General features: G+C 37.1%; 1 protein-coding gene across 1 annotated transcript in view; it reads left to right on the top strand.

Annotated features, from left to right (window-relative positions):
- SLC15A5 (solute carrier family 15 member 5) overlaps nt 1-18957 on the top strand; it is a 28529-nt gene that overhangs the window by 6714 nt on the left and 2858 nt on the right. Inside the window, exons 4-7 of the mRNA XM_042837963.1 lie at nt 2092-2312; nt 4649-4835; nt 8537-8725; nt 12834-12965. Of these exons, the coding sequence (XP_042693897.1) occupies nt 2092-2312; nt 4649-4835; nt 8537-8725; nt 12834-12965 (729 nt within the window). The remainder of the gene's footprint in view (nt 1-2091; nt 2313-4648; nt 4836-8536; nt 8726-12833; nt 12966-18957) is intronic.

Genomic DNA, 18957 nt, shown 5'->3' with positions numbered 1-18957 from the left:
ATGCAAAGGCTAGTGTCAACTTAAGCTGTTCTTCTTATAGAGAGAACAGTAATTGTCAAGCTCTCTGTGTCTTGCTACAGGTCTTACAACCTGAGAAGCTAAGAATAGCCTTCAGCATCTAGCCTGCACTGGAATGATTCAAATGAACCAAATCTGGTTACTTGTTTAAGTAGTTTGACACCACTAAAAAGGATAACACAATCTTGTGTTATACTAGCCAATCTTTTGCTATATTAGTCATCTACAAAACTAGCAGAATATTTCTTGTATTGTTTTTTTTCTATGAATGTTATTCAACTTAAGTGTTTTCCACATCTATGCAGAATGCTAATTACTAGAAAAATGTGTTTTTATCTCTTTAGTCAAAATAAAACATAACATACTTTGTATCTTCTGGTAAGACAGTGAAACATTAAATACATCAAAGCTGTTATTCAAATCCATAGATGACCTTACAGGATTTTTGTGTGTTTCTTTTTTTTTCTGATGTAACTCTTCAAATATGGATCATGCATTCAATTATGTTTACCTGTCAAACATGGACTAAATTTGCATTTCTTCCATTGCTAAAAATTTTAGGATTGGCAGTGATCAGAGATGGAGGGAAAAATGTGTATCCACTATCTAGAGTGCAGTATAAAGATTTTTTTTCATTATGATTAAGTAATATAGATATTCATGATTACATAAAGGTCATAGTAGCAGAGTGTTAGAACCAAGATCTTAAGTATAACAGAGAGGGGAAACTTCCTTCTGGAATATGTAATTTAATATATATACAGATAGATGCTCTTAAGAAAACATTAGAAATAATAATACAGAGTATATGATGTTTACTCAGTTGTGTACTTCTGTAATCTGAAAAATTTGTTACTGCGGAGTGAGTATTGTAGGTTTTACTGCTTTGCTTCTGAAGAATGGGTAAGACACTTATTCTAAATATGTAACTGGCAATATCCTCTTGATATAGGCTACGTATGACTCAAGTTCCTGACTGAACTACAACTTTTACTCAACTATTTACTAGTTTACCACTTACTAATCTGCTTTGAATTCTGTTGTAAGAAACATACATATTTTGTACAAGTAACTTTTTGTAGGTAACTGATTGAAATGACACTAAGGAGCTATGACAAGAGCTCTAACTCTCACATTTTTCTGATTATCTTCTTAGTCAGTTCAATCTGAAAGTCTGAATAGTTCTTAGTTCTCAGGTCTGGTCTTGAAATACGTTGGGTCTGAATTTTAGCAATGCTTACAGTGATTGGTAAGAATATTAGCTTAGCAAAGTCACCGAAAATAAAATCTGTATGTAGTGTCTATGTTTGGAAGCTTCGGTCATGTTCTCTACTTCAGGTTTTATTTAACTGTGCCAACAGTCCACAGGTTAATGCTAGACAGTCATTATTTTTTTTAATTTCCATTTCTTAGTTTTGGAAGAATATCCTATAGGTGTCAGATGAACATTCTAGAAAATACTTTCAACAGCAGAGGTGATAGGGAAACTTTTTCTTCTACCATCTTCTGAATTCATGTTATATTTGGACATTATATACATGGCTTCTATAGTGTTTCAACACATCAGAAAGGCAGAGAGATGCTATAGCTTTCATTCTCATGGATGGGCAACTTACCAAAGGTAAATAAATCTGTATCTTCAAGAATGCAGGTAACAATTCTGTCCTTGTTAATATTTCTTTCTTCGAGAAAGAACCAAGCTAGCAATTACTTGTGGACAAATTTTAATATGCCAACAACTAGACTGGAAGCTTTTTCCACAGCGCGTTGGGAGTCCTAAGATACCTCTAACATTGAAACATGTTCCTTAAAACTTTCTGTCCCATCAGCCCTCCTTTGAGCTCCCTTTCCTTCTCACTTCACTTCTACATGGCTCTTGTTGGACTTCAGCAGAGATGCGACATTTCATTCCTATCTTGGGTTTAAATTCTTTCAAGAGAAAGCCAAAACAAGGGAAGGTAATACAACACCTCCCGATATATCAAGTTATATTTTTGCTCACAAAATGCTTTGTTCTGTTATTTTTGGCAGCAAATAAAAATGTACTAACGCCTTATGTCTGATTTTTTCCAGACAGTTCCCTTCTGACAACTTTTGGGGTAATTGGTAGTGCACTGAAAACATGCTGTGTGCGGTATCGCTACTTTAGTGGAGATGTATCCAGCTGGTTAGATCATGCCAAGGAATATCATGGTGGTCAGTACAGTGAGACTCAAGTGGAAAGTACAAAGTCACTTGCCAGGCTCTTCCCATTGTTTGCTTTCCAAATTCTTTACAGAACATGTATTATGCAGGTGAGTAAACAACTTTCCAAACCAAATCTCAAAAAAGGACTGTTTACTACCATTTCACGTGGTTCTTAACTGTTGCTTTACCAACAGAACCACCTTGCAGAATAGTCTTCATCTCATCAAATAACTAAAATCAGCCTTGCTGCGATATAGTTCCTGTGTCTTTCTTCTGCTCATTTCTATCTATCCCTTCGACTGAAATATCTAGTGCTGAGACTCCTGTGCTCTTCATGTTTTGGAGATTCAGGCTCAGCACTCCTGTGAAACACACAATTTTCCAATTTCTTAAATATTCACTCAATTTTTAGGGAAGGCATAAAATCTTTCTTTGCTGTTTCAGTTTATATTTCTACTGTTCTGGTAGATTTATATGTCTGCTGCATCTACAGTGGAAATGTGTAGTTTTCCATTTATGGAAACAGTTCTTTCAAAGCCCAAATGTATGAATGATATGTAAATATTTCACGGAGTTGCTTCAACTGACATGATTCCTTCAGATTAATTTCTGACTGGATGATCCTGGCTAAGCAGGAGCTTGAAGCAGCTTACCCTTTGGCAACTGGCGTAACAAATTTAGAAATTCATTTTTAGTTATTGGTTTTAAAATGCATACATAGGGTGCTTAAGGAAATTCTTACAAATGTGTAACATACACTATTTCATTGACGTTATCTTGCAACTGTTAAAAATTCCTGCTCATCTGCTACCTTTTCTTCTCTCACTCAGCTCCATGCCAGGGAGAGTGGAAGACAAAATAAAAACAAACACACAAGTGACTGAGGCTATGTGTTAATGACCAGATGGAAATGAGTCAGGAATCAATAATCTCTGTTGTAGTGCCTAAGTATATATCTGGAAAAGACTGCTTGCACCTCCTGAAAGCAATGGCATTCAGCAGAATTTCCGATATGTCTAAGGTTTTTTCTTAGACTAGGCAATAGATTGATATTTTTCATAAAGATTAATTGTATTTTCTCCATACTATTAACAGATTTCATGTTGATGATAATTCCTAATAAGTCAATTCTGATTTCCAATAGGCAATGGAAATGAGGAACCAATGTAACTTAGCTTATGTCTGATCTGTCATGATTCTGTTTCTATTTATTCATCCTTTTACATCTTCTATTTTTTTGAGGGGAAATGAAATATGGGTGACAGTATTCTTATTTACATCTAGCATTTGAACAACTCTTTAGCATCGAGTGAAATTATGTTGACTACAGTTGACTATAATAATTGATGAGTAACCCTTGAAGATCTGGGTTACTAGCTACACTTTAATTTTCAGATAGCTACAAGTAATATTCCATCTGGATTTGGCATTGCCAGTTGCATGGAAAAGCCATGTACAAAACTTCAGAAATTCAAAATGCTATGAAAGCAGAAATGAGAGTAAAGAAATCCATTCTACATCGAGCTCTGCCATGGCTGCTTTCTGTGAATTACTCAAGTTATCTCTTTTCTACCTATTTTTTTTATCAGTCTGTAAAATGAAGTGGATTGTAACTCCTTGTTGTTAGTGAAGTTTCAGTGCTTAGTATACCAAGGTTCCTCAAAAAACACAAGCAGAAAAGTTGGTTGATATAAACAGCGGGCTTTCTTGTGTATGTGTCAATAAACTCAGCCAATTTGTATGTATCATCAAACAAATAGGAACTATTTGCTTTTTGAAGTGAAAGACAGTCTTAAGTCTGCTTAACTTCATATCCTGATGAATAGCATTGGAATGTTGCTGAATTGAGTACTGTTTTCTGGTTTTTGATTTACAGAAGTAAAAAAGTAGCCCTTCACAGCTGCTATGCCAGTCACATTAATGTCAGCCACATTAAGCTGCTTCAAAGACTATGGCTAAATCTATGTAGCTCTTAAAGCTATGTGATGGCAAGAATGTCTTTAAAATATTCTTTCACTTAGAGCAAACAATTAGAAATTCAAGACAACTCTGCATCATGCTATTCTAAAATGAAAAGAGTCATGCTGCACACTGTGAAGACATGTAAGAAGTCACTGAAGTACTCAAGAGAATTTATTATGTTGACTGATGGTTTATTTGATCTTCATTAGAGCTAATATAAACTGATGGGCTGCTCCTTAGATTTGTTAAACTGAGAAGTAAGTGAAATAAGTAGATAATGTTAAAGCCTAGCAGAGAGTGAGAGTTACTACCTGAAAGGCTGTAATCATGAATGGTTACTCCTTTTGGTTAGTGTGTAATTGGTTTTCTGTGACTTCTTCAGAAGGAAGTGTTGAAGAAGCTTCTGTTACAGGAAAAAAAAAAAAAAAAAAACCAATAAAAAGTAACTTACGCTGAAGTTGGTTTGTATTCCACAATACAGATTCCTTCAGGATATTATCTCCAAACCATGAATTCCAACTTGAACTTCAGTGGATTTGTATTGCCAATTGCTGCGATGAATGTGATAAGCATCGTGCCGCTACTGATTCTTGTTCCAATTTTGGAATGCATTAACTCATATCTCTTCAGCTCCAAGGCAAGTGGACATTCTCCAACAATTTACATTGGTAAGTCTAAAATCTGTTTATGAAGTTTTGATACATATTTTTGTTTTGGAAGAAAAAAACAAAAAAAAAACACTCAGCAGTTGATACTATGTTTTACCACTATTTCAAACTATAAATACTAAGATTTGTTTTGGGATGACAGAGGTAGGTATATTTCAAAGAAACTTCAGAAAAGACAGTCCTAAAAAATGTTAGATATTTAGAGAAAAAGGCATAGTTTTTATTGATGAAGAAGACTGAAGTTCTTCTGATCAATAAAATGTATTGAGACAAACACTGAGGAAAGAACTAAGTCGTCCTAAGGAACTGGTGGAAGAAATAGCACTAACCATTTAGGTTTGCATTTTACTTCATACTGGTTACTTTCTATATGCTTTTTCCTAATTCTTTACATTTTTTTAATTTGGAAGGGGTTTTTCAGGGGGTTAATCTTTGTTGGTAGCTCTCTGATTCTTGAAAAAGATTCTGTTGCTCAAAATTATGAGTTTGGATTTAAATAACTAAGTTATAAATACAAGCTTTTTTCATATTTTTTAAGCTATCCCTGTATTGACATTAGGACTGCAGCTTACTAGAATTCTTTCTCCTATAAAGATAGATTGAGGGAACTGGGCTTGTTTAGCTTGGAAAGGAGAAGGCTCCAGGGAGATCTCATTGTGGCCTGCCAGTACTTGAAGGGAGTGTATAAACAGGAAGGGGAACGGCTGTTTACAAGGGGGGATAGTGATAGGACAAGGAGGAATGGTTTTAAACTGAGACGGGAAGGTTTAGGTTAAATATTAGGAGGAAGTTTTTCGTGCAGAAGTTGGTGAAGCAGTGGAACAGGTTGCCCAAGGAGGTTGTGGATGCCCCATCCCTGGAGGCATTCAAGGCCAGGCTGGATGTGGCTCTGGGCAGCCTGGTCTGGTGTTTGGCGACCCTGCACATAGCAGGGGGGTTGAAACTCGATGATGACAGTGGTCCTTTTCAACCCAGGCCTTTCTATGATTCTATGATGATTCTATGGAACTTATCACTGTTACAGTCCATTCCTGAGTCTTTAATTGAATCCCAAGTAGGAAGTTTTTTGTTTTTTTTTTTTTTTAAAAAAAAAAAAGTTAGTCTAGTTCTATCTGCAATAGCTATTTCTAAAATTGCCCAAGTTCTGAAGTCACAGACTACTGATTGCATAAACAAACAAATGTGCATCATGTGCTGTTCTCAATTTTCAACATTTCTCAAGTGGAAGATTATTTGGAGAAGTACAGGTTTCCTCTCTAGCACTAGAATTTGAAGTTAAATATGTAATATATTATTGTCCAAGTCTTTAGCATTTGAATGAATACTAATCTAAAACATAACTTACACATTCCTTCTTATGCGCTTCAGTTACATAAAGGAAAGAAAGGAAGGATTTTCAGAGCTCTTTTTCCTTGTAAAAGTAGTGTGTAGAAGTCTCTGCTTTTATTAGTTCCAGTGCTTTCAACAGGAAGCATTTAAGCTCAGACGTGAATTTGGGGCTCATTTATGGAAATTCATGGCTTAAAAGCAGAGATAATTTTATTACATTTTACTACAGGTGATGCCTGATGAAGTTGGACTGCTTTCCTTTGACATTACTCTTCTTCAGTTTCCTGGTCCCCTTTGCCATGGTATCCCTAACCTCAGACTTCCTCTGTTCTGAGATCTGGAGGGATATCTGCAACAGTCTTCTGATATCAACTACATGCAATTCCACAAGAAAAACAGCTTGCATTCTGTGTTCACTTAAAGCTACTCCCTTCCAGAGATGCTCTCATTAAACTTCCCACATGTTTTATCATGCAGCCTGTATTACAAACCTCAGACAAAAATATTTATAAACGACTATTTTCTCAGTGTGTTACTATTAATTCAGTGCCCCATGGCATGCAGCACAGTGAGTACTGACACACATAGAGGTATTAATCTGAGTAAATTAGCCTAATTAAGAGTGTTATTAAGTTTTATACAAACCAGATGCATATAACACAGCAGGTTGCAATTACCCTAGTTTTTAAAATAACATCTGCATTAAAGCACAGAAAGCACATTCAGATGAAGTTTCCATGGTTTTAAGGAAAACTAAGTATTAATGTTATATCCTGTTACACTGAACAGCAGTAGAATATATGCAGTGTTTTCTTCTTAATGGGTTCATTTATTAAAATAGCCTTCTGTTAGGGGTGATAAATTACCTGAGGCATAAAAAATGCCTCTGAGTACAGGCAATGGCTTGAGATATCCAAGCATATGACTACACCTGCAAATATGGAAGACCTCTAAGTGCCAATATCTTTGCCAACAGTTAATTAAATTCACAATTATTTTCAGGAACAAAATTGAAAGTACAAATAGGATGTTAGTGTTAAGCTAGCTTATACCTATATTTTAAGGTGAACTTTTTAAGAGGAAGAAATTTAAATAGTTTCCTGGGAACTTTCAGTATGTTAAAAGTTTCAAAGACAAACCATGGGACGGTGTTGAACTATCTGATTTATCTAGTAAGACCTGTGTGAAAACTGTAATTTGTTACTTTATAATTGTTGGTTTATTCGTAAATCTAGCATGATGTAGCGAACTTGAAAATCTTAAAGTGAATTTAGATGGTGGACCTCTTCATTAAAAACATGGATTTAGGTGTATTGAGTTTTTTCTGCTTGATTTAACCGGCTAGTACAGGAAATTCAACAGAGAATGGAATATCTATTTGTTGTATGTGTCCCTTAATTCAGGTTTTCTCATAAAATACAGTGAAGAAGAACACACTCTCAGACCACTGAAGTCTGGGCTGCTACAGCTTTCAGCTTTCCTCTTCCCACAGCCAAGCCTTTCATCACCCCCCCCCCCCCACCCCTCCAACCCCCCCCTTTGAACTAACACTGGTGCTCGTTTGATGGCACAGATAGTTAAGGAAGTAGATAATTCTTTAAATTCTGAATAAAAGGAAGGGTAATTTCAAACTCAAGTATGTGAGGGCACAGGTTTTTCCATTAATAATGCTAAGAGTAGTGAAGAGGTGATAATGTGGAGAGATATATTAGTGCCAAGTGAGAAGTGCATAACTTCTGACATGAGAGCTTTGTGTTCCTTTGTCTAGAAATGACGGGGAAAAAAAGAAACCCACCAGTTTCCAGTTCTGTGTGCTTTCTGATAACACAAAGGTAGCTGCTGTATATTCTGGTGACATGTTGGTTAACAGTATGTGCTGAAGTTTCTGTTGCCTCAGGTAGCAGTCTTAAGCTGAGGGAATGGTGTGGTTACTTTAGAAATACAGTAGTTTGCCTGCACTACTTTTTGTATAGGAAAAAATGAAGTAAAACAGATATTGTCTGTATACTTCAGAAATTTATTGCTACTTGAATTGTAGGATTTCCCCTGCTCTTAGTACTCAATCTTTTGTGGTAACTGGACAACCTGCCTTTTTTTTTTTTTTTTTTCCTCATCTCCTCTAATATTAAAAAATAACAATAATTTAAAATATTTTTTTAAAATCTCTCCTTTACCCTGCATCCTTGCATTCTGTGTGTGCTGAGCTCGTGTCTCTTTACCATAGATTTAGAATCAAATTCATGGAGAAGGATCTCTTCTTGTTTTTAAAATTTTAAAAACTTTTCCTTTGTATGTGCTTGGACTCTGCTTCACTGTCAATATGTGGTGTTCCTATAAGTGCAACCTTGGTGAACACTCTGCTCTTAACCCAGTTGCAGGTCAATTATGTGCTGCACTTTCTGTGATGGTTGCTGGCTTCTCTGAAATACACCGCAAGCATTTTCCTCAGGTGGAACAGACCCTTTCTGAGGAGGTTCTCCTGGTCTCATCCATGCCTTGCTTCCACTTAGCTCCACAGTACATCCTGCTTGGAGTGGCTGAAGCCTTGGTAACTCCCTCTTGTAAGTAAAACCTAAAAAGCTAATGCAAGAGCATCCTGATTTGCCAGGAATGCCACTACCTAAAAAGAAACGATCATGTAATATTTTATCCCTGACTCTGTTTCACAGGCTTAATGAGCGGATTTATTCTTTACCTGCTTTGTGTAACAAAACTTGTCTTGCTGGCTGTAATGTAGTGGTATTGTATTATATGTAAGGGGGAGGTGCTGCAGTCTTGTCAGGCCCCAGGGTTGTGTTACTTGCCATCTTGTGGAAGATTATGACAGTAGGATTTTGGGCTTGGAACTGTTTTTCCTTGAAATGAAAGCTGCTTCATGGAGGAGCCAGTCCAGATAGGTTTTTGAGGTTCCTTCAGTTCTGAACTACTCTGTTCCTGATGATTTTCTTGAGACTGAACAAATACACATGATAACTGAGCCATGCTTGCACTTTTTGAGCATATTCAGACCACAGCAAGGAGAAGCAATTTGGCTTACCCTTTTAATGAACCATGTAATAAAATCACGTGGTTTTTCCACAGACATAGTATATGCAAGGAGATACTACAATTTCACTGACCTAATAGCTGGAAAAACATTGTAGGCAAAGGTAGGACTACTGTTTGTACTCCATTCAGAAGTCATGTGAAGATGCCTCCACAGGGCATCATGCCTTAGTTGGTGTAATGGAGCCAGACATAAACACTCTTGCAGAGCACAGGCAGAGCTTAAGTCACATCTGTCATCCATAAATTATGTAGATGCACTTGTGATTGTGAATCTAAAACTTCTCTTTTTACTTTATTTACACTGACACTCTTGAGGCTTATTTTCTTCTGAGAATCACAAGGTGTTTTACCTTTCAAAACATATTTTAGAAGTTATTAACAAAAATAAACTAATCAACATCCATTTAAAAAAATATATAGGTAATGTTATTAACTAGATGACCTCCACAAACATTTAGTTTGACAGGTTGAGTGTCTGTTGTTCTCAGTGCAACCCCAGAAATTTTTAAAGAGAAAGAAAAAATTTTGGCTTCATTCTTGCACTGTAAGACTACTCAGAATAGTGGGTCATGGTTTGTCACTAAAAAGGTAATTTTCCCTAGTTTTAAATACTTAACACCTTCATAATGCCTCTTCATCTGATTTGCTCTCAAGTACTTAATTGAGATAGGTTTCTAGGCAGGTTGTGTGGTTTCTAGGTTACAGGTTAAATGTAACAGAAAACTGTGACCTTCCTCTTAAGCTTAACAACAAAAAAAAGATAGTTAAAAGGTGGCTTGCTTACAGTCTTATGCTGCTGCATGAAAAGAATATTTCTAGTGGAATAAAGCTCTTAACTATCATAGAACACATCACAAATCCAGTGACTGGAAGATGACATCAGCTTTTAAAAACAAAACAAACAAAAAGATGCCCCACAGGACCAAGTTGGGTTTTTTTGTTTTTGTTTGTTTGGTTTTTTTTTTTTTTTTTAAGAATTATTTTTAGAATGCATTAGGAAGAAAACTACTGTCTTTCATTCAAATAAAGACTAAGCATCTCACTAAAAGCTACAGTCATAGGTGTGATTCAAGAACCCTTGGGCTAAGTCAGAGCTTGAGATTTGCATGGGAAAAAAAAATAAAGATAGGTGCCTAAAATAGGTAGATTGCTACTATTTTCAGTTGAGATGCAGGCTTGCATTCCTTTGCCCACAGGTAGGTGTCCTAGCACCTCTTTTTATAGAGGTAAAGATGTGCATGCAGGGCAAGCATGCTCCTTTTATAGTAACTACCTGGCCTTTAACTGCTGCTGGGATAGAGTATAGTTCTCCCATAAGATCTGCATCCCCTGAGGCAGCCCCATGCAGATGACCAAGGCACACTGGAGCATTTTGGGCAGCTTTTGGCATCTCTTCGGCCTACTGGTTTCTATTTCAGTCTGAACTGAATTACTGTACAAGAACCGTTCACTGGATCCACATCAATGGTAATGACAGTCTAGACACTGAAATAGTTGTTTCACCTTTCAAGATGTTTTACTGCCTGTATTATGCAGAAGGTCAAATTCAATTATCATAATAATTCACTTGGTCTGAAAGTACATGATCCTAGTTGAAGACAGAAATGTTCACACTTGTAATCAGGGGAAAGAGAGGAAGAATCTCATTTCTGGAGTGACTAGCTAGAGAAGCTAGGTCTGGCATGTTAAACTCCTTATCTGTATTTGATCACTGGTACTTACAATTGTTTATAAGATACATTTCAGTATTTTGTTGATAGGAAGCTTACATAATCACCTGCCTTGGGTGGCATGAAGATCTTTAAGAATACGTAAGAAGAGTATATAAATTTTGCCTAATGCTGAAGTCTTGCTTAAAATCTCTCACTCTCTCTCTCTCTCTCTCTGTGTATATATATATATATATATATATATAATATATATATATATATATATATATATATATATATATATATATATATAATGATAAAATAACTGCTCTCCTTCACTGTTAGAATTTAAGATCACACACACACATGCAGGGAGCTTGAATTTGCTCCCTAGCTTGCTTTGAAGGAGGAAATTATTCTTCTAAAGCTTAGTGCTAAAAAAAGAAGTGGAGGAAGAAATCCATCCTGTGGAGCATCATTAGCAAGCATTTGCCCCTGCAGTGCATGAGATGAGGATGGTGATGGGGAGGGTGATGAGGAGACATCCTACTGAGCACAGCAGCTGTGTTGCACTGACAGCATCTGAGCAATTGGGTGCTCTGTAGCTGCTTGTCCAAAGTTACCAGGTTTACGATGTTTGCTAAAGCACTGCTATACTTTCCTTTGCCCATCACCATTTCTCCAAGCACTTGTAGATGGAAAGCCTTGTAACAAACTGCTCTATTAGTTAAAGAATATATTGGGGATCGCTTCACCCACCAACGAAATGCTGTGGTCTCCAGGGTGAAATGCAGCAGCTGGTTAATTGTTCACTGTGGGAGAAGTGAGGAATGGAGTATGCAATTGAAACAGCAGGAATAATTTACTAAGTAGGATACTATTACCAAGCAGAATTTTGCCAAGAAACATACTTTGCAGCCTGGTGATGAGGGGGACAAAATAAGCCCATAATCAAATGCTTTCTAGGCTCTCAGACTCAAAGTAGTTAGGACACTGACAGTCCAGTGTTTCAGACTATATTGTTCCATCTACAGATGATGTCCTGGACTCACCTGCTTTCTCACTCAGGTCTTTGGCTTCCCTTGCAAATGAAGGAAAAAAAGAACACTGCCCATAGTACCTTTTCCTTTTTAAAAATGTTTCTAAGTCTCTAATTTGGACATCCAAATGAGGAGGAAAAAAAAAAAAAAAAGAGATGGGAGACAGTCGCTGTGAAGTTTCATTTTATTTCAGTAATGCTCCAGACAGCTCAGCATCCAAACAGGCTTCTCTGTTGACAAGCTTCTAAGGATAGGGGTCATTCAAACTCAGGTAATAAAGCAGACTGGAAGATATTGGGGCTTGGAAAACTGTTCTGGATGAGGGCTCAAGGTGTAACATTGAGGAGCAAAAGTTTTGACCAGAGAAACTTGTTCAAAGAAAAATTGTTATAAGAGCTTGCTGTTACTATAACTTACTTTAGCCAAATTACAGTGGGGGAATTACAGACTTCCATGTTAAAATTATATGCTGCATCCTCTCACATCTAAAGTTTTCTTTTTCTAGTTTACTCTTCTGGCAAACAAGTGAAGGACAATATGTTTTAAAGTAGTTAGTAACCCTGGGGTTTCTGTCCAAGGAAATGGAGTACTGCCAAGCCTTAAATTAACTAAAATCAAGTGTCCTATTAAAGGCAGTGCACTGAAGTTCAGAAGTATTCGTTAGTGGCCTTGCTGCACTGGCTCTGGCATATGAGGTCCTGCAGTTAAATATCACATCTGCTTTCTTCACACATCGTACTTGCAATGGAGTTTTCCTTGGGTTTTTCTTAACTTCTATGCCAACAGATGTAATTGCCCTTCTGCAGTAGCCTCTATGGCTAAAATATACAAAGTTCGTATTACACAGACTGGAGATTTTTCTCATCTATCTTCTACCATTGCTATTTTAAAAATAAAACAAAGCTGTCGCTGTATCTGCTTCTATTTTAAAGGTTCATTGCTATCATTCTGGCTTGTACCAGAAAGAATTCGAGGAATTTCCATGCATTTTTTAACTCTCTTCAATGGAGCTGGCTGCTTTATGGGAGCTTTCTTTGTTCAGACAGCCCACACTGGCACTCAAGGTAAGAATATGCCCATGACTGGTGTTTCTGAGCAGTTTTCTAATGCCATTGATTATTGATCTGGAGCAATAGGCAGTGGAGTTGAAGGGAATGCCAAAATTTTATTGATGTGCTTTCACAGTTAAGATGGAATTAAGAAAGAAAATAGATGAATACAGCTGTAAAGCTAAATTTAAGGAGTAGTCTTAGTTTTGATAGGTGGAGTAATTAGAGAATGGCACTATGCAGGAAGCCCCTACCTCCAATCTCTATTCTCCTCTGCAATACTAGAAAATGAATCATCTTGGATGTATTTTGTTGTTGTTGTTAATGAGCAAATATGTTCATGTTAGCCACAATTATTACAAGGAGGTTTCAGGCCATGGCACCAAGATCACTGCTTCAGAGAATGCAGAATACATCTCTTCTGTTTCACTATGACATAAAGAAAAGGAAGTTGGATTGAGCATTTCAAAGCTATCCAAGGGATTTATTTCCCCAGACACACTTCTTTCTTGCAGTCTTTACCCCACTCCCTTTCGTCAATTACTAGAAGAACCAGATTCTGTGACAGTATGGTTTTGCCATGTGTTTTACCCTTTTTCAGGCAAATAATGCCATTCCCAGAAAACTTAGTATGGTTCAAGGTGAGTTACGTGTAATTTGGTTTAATTCTTCTAAGCAGTATTTAGTTCAAGCCCCCATACTGGAGTTTTCTCTGTGAAGCTGTCTTTAAAGAAAGGCAAAGGGCTTAAGGTTTTTTTTCCTCTGCTGATAGATCTTTGTTCAATACATATGACTTTTTCATAAGTAAATTTGAAAAGGGATGCATTTGAGACCTTGAGCTGAAGGACAGGGATTCTTTTGTTTACATATCTGAAATAGGGGTGGTTTTTAAGCTCACACTTCTCTTAGAGTTTAATTACCAGGCAGACAAGTGTCACCTGGAGATGGGTAAAAACAGTGGATGAATCAGGCAAAGAACCATCATGTACAAAGACATCTGTGGCAGTGAGCAGAGCTGCCTGAATTTCCACTGGTGTTACAGATTTTTTTCATTGTACAATCATAGAATCACCAAGGTTGGAAGACCTCCAAAATCATCTAGTCTAAATGTCTGACTACCACCAATAGCTTCCCCACTAAACCTTATCCCTTAGTACCACATCCAAACGCTTCTTGAGCATCTCTAGTGAAGCATTCTTTCACTCACCCCACCAGACTTCTGTCTCAATGTCTTGAATCAAAGTAAGCTTGTGATTTAGTTTCTGGGGCTGGACATAGCATGTAACAGTTACTTGGAGTTGGTCTTGTTTTATATGAAAGCATTTCTTATGAAATATTCATATTCTGTACTTTTCTGAATTTTTATAATATGCTTCTCAAGGTGTTCTTTTGCACTTCCAATGAAAAGCTTTAGATCAGCAAAGCAATAATTCTTTAAATTATAAAGATTAACAGTTAATTCTTGAAACTTCTAAAGATGACAGAGCTTCAAAGAACAAAATGGTGACCACTCCTAAATGAAGTAAGTTCAAATGACATACTCTTGCTTTTGGTATTTTTTTTCAGCTCTGTTTAAAGAACTTCTGAAACATTTGGTACATGGACAATTTAAGAAATTGTGGAGGAAAAACAAATGACTCTGATCTTTTTTTTTTCTCTGAAAAGCTAAACCAATTTAACCAAGATGGGGATTCATTCTTTTCTTGCTGAAAGATGATGACAGTGTTTATGCAACACTTTTTGTAGGATTTCACAAGTCTCTGCATGTAATTCTTGGGCTATGGATGCTTTTGCTTTATGCAATGATTCGTTTCACTGAACTTATGCCAAAACTATTTCTGGTTTCCCCATATTTAAGCAATGTGGCCATGATTGCCATGAGGCAATTCAGGATGCAGTGAAGAAGATCATCCAGTGTATATTTTGAAGCATAGAGAGTGAGAATATTATTTAAACCTTTTTATATACTACTTCATGTCACTAGTCTAGAAAATTATTTAGATTTTTATTATTATTTAGATTTTTATTGGCAAAGTTGATCAAATATCAGTCACAGAAGCTGCATTAATCACTTGTTAATCACATTTATGGGGGATGGTGTGAATTTGATGAAATATAATGTTTAAAAAAAAAAAAATCTGACGAGTGCAAACAGATGATGGGTGACAGTGATATTTTCAGTACAAGCTGGGAAACTGCTTCCTTTTGGATCTCTTACCTCTCCTAACATTTTAATGGAAGAAGATGCAAGACACAAACTGTCCTCCTATGTCAATCATTTTAGAGTACTGTTCTCTAAAAATATTAATGTAAATATTTAAGGGGGGAGGGGGGAAGGGAGGAAAGGTCAGAGAAAGGAAACTACCCTGGCACAGTTGTATTGAGATAGCTAGTTTTTTCTCTTTCCTGATTGGAGCTTTTTGTGATTCTAAACACCAATGATGATAAAGCTAAAAGATATTTCTTGTAGTCCAGATGGTATTATCTATTGGTTCCTACTTAGCTAACAAGGATTAGAGGGAAGCCAAGACTTGAATTCAGATATGATTAAACACCGAATATATGCCTGCTAACTTGATGAAATTATAGGAGGTGCAATTCTTTTCTAAGATCTGATATTTTTTTTTCTATAGTCACATTTTATGTTGAAAGATAGAGTTAAAAAATACAGGAGTTGTACAGAATGAACTAAACTCTTTCACATGATTTCTTTACTTTATCTTCTCTACTTTCCCTGTACTGAAAATGATGGTATTATTCAGTAAACAATGCCTTCCTCTGTGACTTTGGGCTTCACTGTGAATCCCTTGAGAACTCTAAGGGTACCACCACTGTGACAAGTACCTTGTGTGTGCCAGCACATCTGGCAAATGTTTTCTGCAGTCCTTTCCACGTACTCCTTCATAGCTTATTTTACTGTCTGCCGCTCATGGGGTTGTCCACCACAACTGGCGCAAGTCACTGATTCACCTACTTTTTCTCCTGTGTTGGAAGGATCCATTTTTTTTTTTCTTGGTGTTGTATCAGATTCCTCTGGTCTATTTGAACGTTTTTGATGCAAAATGGATAAGGCTGGGGAATGTTGGTGCAAGTTTACCAGGTATTTTTAATTTGACAACATCTGGTAGCAATGTTGAGGAACTCAGGGTTTTCCTGGGCTTAGTCTTCTAATTCTTTTCTCTATTTGCTATGAAATGCATAACCAGTTCACCTCTAGCAAATAACAAAAGGTTCTTTAAAATAGTTGGCTGAAGGAAACTTCTGATTCTGTGGTGATTCATGCTACTGAGTATTTCTATTGTTGGAATAAAAATGGAAATCAGGAGCTTGTTGTAGAAAGTTAATTCCCAGTGAGCAATTATCTATGTGACAAACCAACCTTGTAATTGGCACTTCTGTTGGCAATCTCTATAGAAAAGTAAAGGATTGACAGAACCCAAAGGCAGTGTCTTTTGGGGAAAAGTGAATTGTTAGCATATTGCATTGTGATTGAAGGATGAAAAAGTTCTGAATTCTTCAAACACAGTAGTGCCAAGGGCATTTTATTCCATCAAAAACAAACAAACAGACCCAATAAGTTTCTAGCATTCGTAGCTGAGAATAAAATTCTGAAAACATGAACCAAAGTCAGCCCATTCTAGATTCGTGCTAGCTATGGCTTGTGAAAGCTTTTGGTGGGCAAGGAGTGAGGTGTTTAAAGGTAGTTTCACTGTCCAAAATGTATGGTGGAAGTTACAGCACCAATGGCTGTTCTCCCAAGTCGTCTTGTCAGCAGGGGGATTCTCTGCGCACTGCATGTGAGCAGAAGATAATGTCGCTCAGGTATAACACTTACTCCATTGGGAAGTCAACCTACTTTTAAAAGGAAAAAAAGAAGCAAGTATTTGTGACAGAAACTAGGAAGTCATTAATTAATGCTGGCTATACGCACTGGTGAAAATACATATTGCCAGACCAACCTGATCTTTGAGGTTCTAGAGGAGGTAAAACGAAGGCAGAACCCAGGTCTCCTAATGCCCATGTGCATGTTCCACCCTGATAGAGCCAACCAGTCTCACTTAAACCTTTCAGTATGGTACCTTTCCTACCATTAAGATAGCGTCCAAAATCTATTTCACTTTTTCTCAAAAGCTGCTGAATTCCTTATATATAGCTTAGTACTATTTTAAAGTCCATATTTTCTGTTCAGTTTACATTGTAAATGCTATTCCATTAGGAGACTCCTGCTGCTCATATAGTTATACCAGCCGGTGTAAGTAACCTGGCAGACAGTGTGAACTCTGCTTTGACAAGCCGTAGCACTAAGCCCCATGTGTGCTTCCCCTCTCATCAGATAGACCTGCTCTCTCCGTGAGCTCTGTCAGCCACACGGGGATGCAAAATGAAAAACTACCTGATTGTGAATTATGACAGTAAAAGTTTATAAGCTACTAAAATGAAGCTATAGCACCTAGGAGCTCAGTCAACTGACAGTGTTAAGTGATACGTTTTAAAGCTCACTCTGAAATAATGCTACAAAAGGCACCAGGCGTGGAGGTGAGGTGGTGCTGTGCTGTGACAGGCAGGAAGGTGACATGGCACAGAGTCAGCTGAGAGCTGGGGGAGAGCTGCTGCACTGATGGCAGGTGTTCCCTGACAGTCCCAGGAGAGAGAGAGGTAACTGCTTTGAAAAGAAATGTGTTTACCATGCCAAAATGTGAAGGAAAGATGTAAGTAAGTGCGTGTGTATTTTTTTTTTTTTTCCTCTCTAAATTGAATTAGTAAAAAGTTAACATGCTAAGAATTGCATTGGATGGCTGAAGATGTCTTCAGTGGTCAAAAGATAAATTGTGGCTATCAGCTCTGCACAGGATAGTTACGCCATAGAAAGCTATTTTCTTCTTCTCCCTTTTAAGCTAGTTCAAGTGGTGAATAGTGACCCATATAAATGGGAAGGAATTGGTACCAGAATTTGAGGGAGCAAAGAAAGGTGTATTTATGTGCATAAATGCTGGTGGTTTAGTTCAGGTCAGGTGTGTACTTCTGACTTGTATTTTCTGATCATCTCCATTTGTGCATTGGTTTGCATCACAGCAATCTTGGACCACAAAAAAAAAAAAAAAAAAAAAAAAAAATTCTTTTGGATGAAACTAAATCCCCAAAATGCCTGTGCTGGCTGTGTTCCAGCTGCTAATGGGAATCAGTCTGACACAGCCTTCCCTGAGCTGTGTGCAGTGTGGGCATCGGGTTCTCAGCTGTGGCTGAGTGCTCCTCTTGAACTTCACTACTTGCTAATGAGGGCAGACTCTCCTTCCTCAAAGGCAGTGAACAACCTGTGCTCTCAAATAACTTAGGAGGTCGTTATAGCACTGTACAGCTCTCTGATATTCCGTATCTACAGTCATTTCTTTTTTCACCTTGGTTTTACCTCTCATTGTAGTTGATTATAATGCTTCAGGAGGTGATTGTCTTCAGATTCAGTCTGAGTGGGGCTTGCTTTCCTGTTAAGCATCTCAATTTCCATAGTAATAATTTACCACCTGAGTTTATTTGCTGGTTGTAATGAGCAACATTGAAAGCACGTAATACAGACAGATGCTCTGGGTGTGCATCTATAGGTGGTAATGTTTGTTCTTGAAGGGAGTCTTTCTTCCAGAATGTCCCAGACACTATTGCTAAAAGCCTCAGTGAGCCAAAGCTCTGTGACTCTTGCAGAACAACTTATGTGTACAATGCAATAATGTGTTACAGACTCCTAGTTAAAGGCAACTGTAGGGAAAGTTAAATGTCAGCTAGCATCTTGGTAATGAAGCAACGCTCAAGGCACTAAAAAAAAATATATTTTTTTTTTTTTTGAAACAAAAGCCTGTTAAAACCATGAGAGACGTAAATAAAGATTTCTATGAACCACCTTAATTATAACCCTTCCTAAAACTTTTGCACTGACATTCATTTAATGGGATAATGGCCTGGTCATGACTGTAATAGCTGTATAGTTAACTTTCCAATATGATTCAGGTTTATTAAA

The sequence above is a fragment of the Centrocercus urophasianus genome, unplaced genomic scaffold, assembly GCF_019232065.1.
Source record: "Centrocercus urophasianus isolate 14NV4802_14NV808 unplaced genomic scaffold, USGS_Curo_1.0 seq_73, whole genome shotgun sequence".
NCBI lineage: Eukaryota > Metazoa > Chordata > Aves > Galliformes > Phasianidae > Centrocercus > Centrocercus urophasianus.
This window is presented reverse-complemented; position numbering and strand designations above follow the sequence as displayed.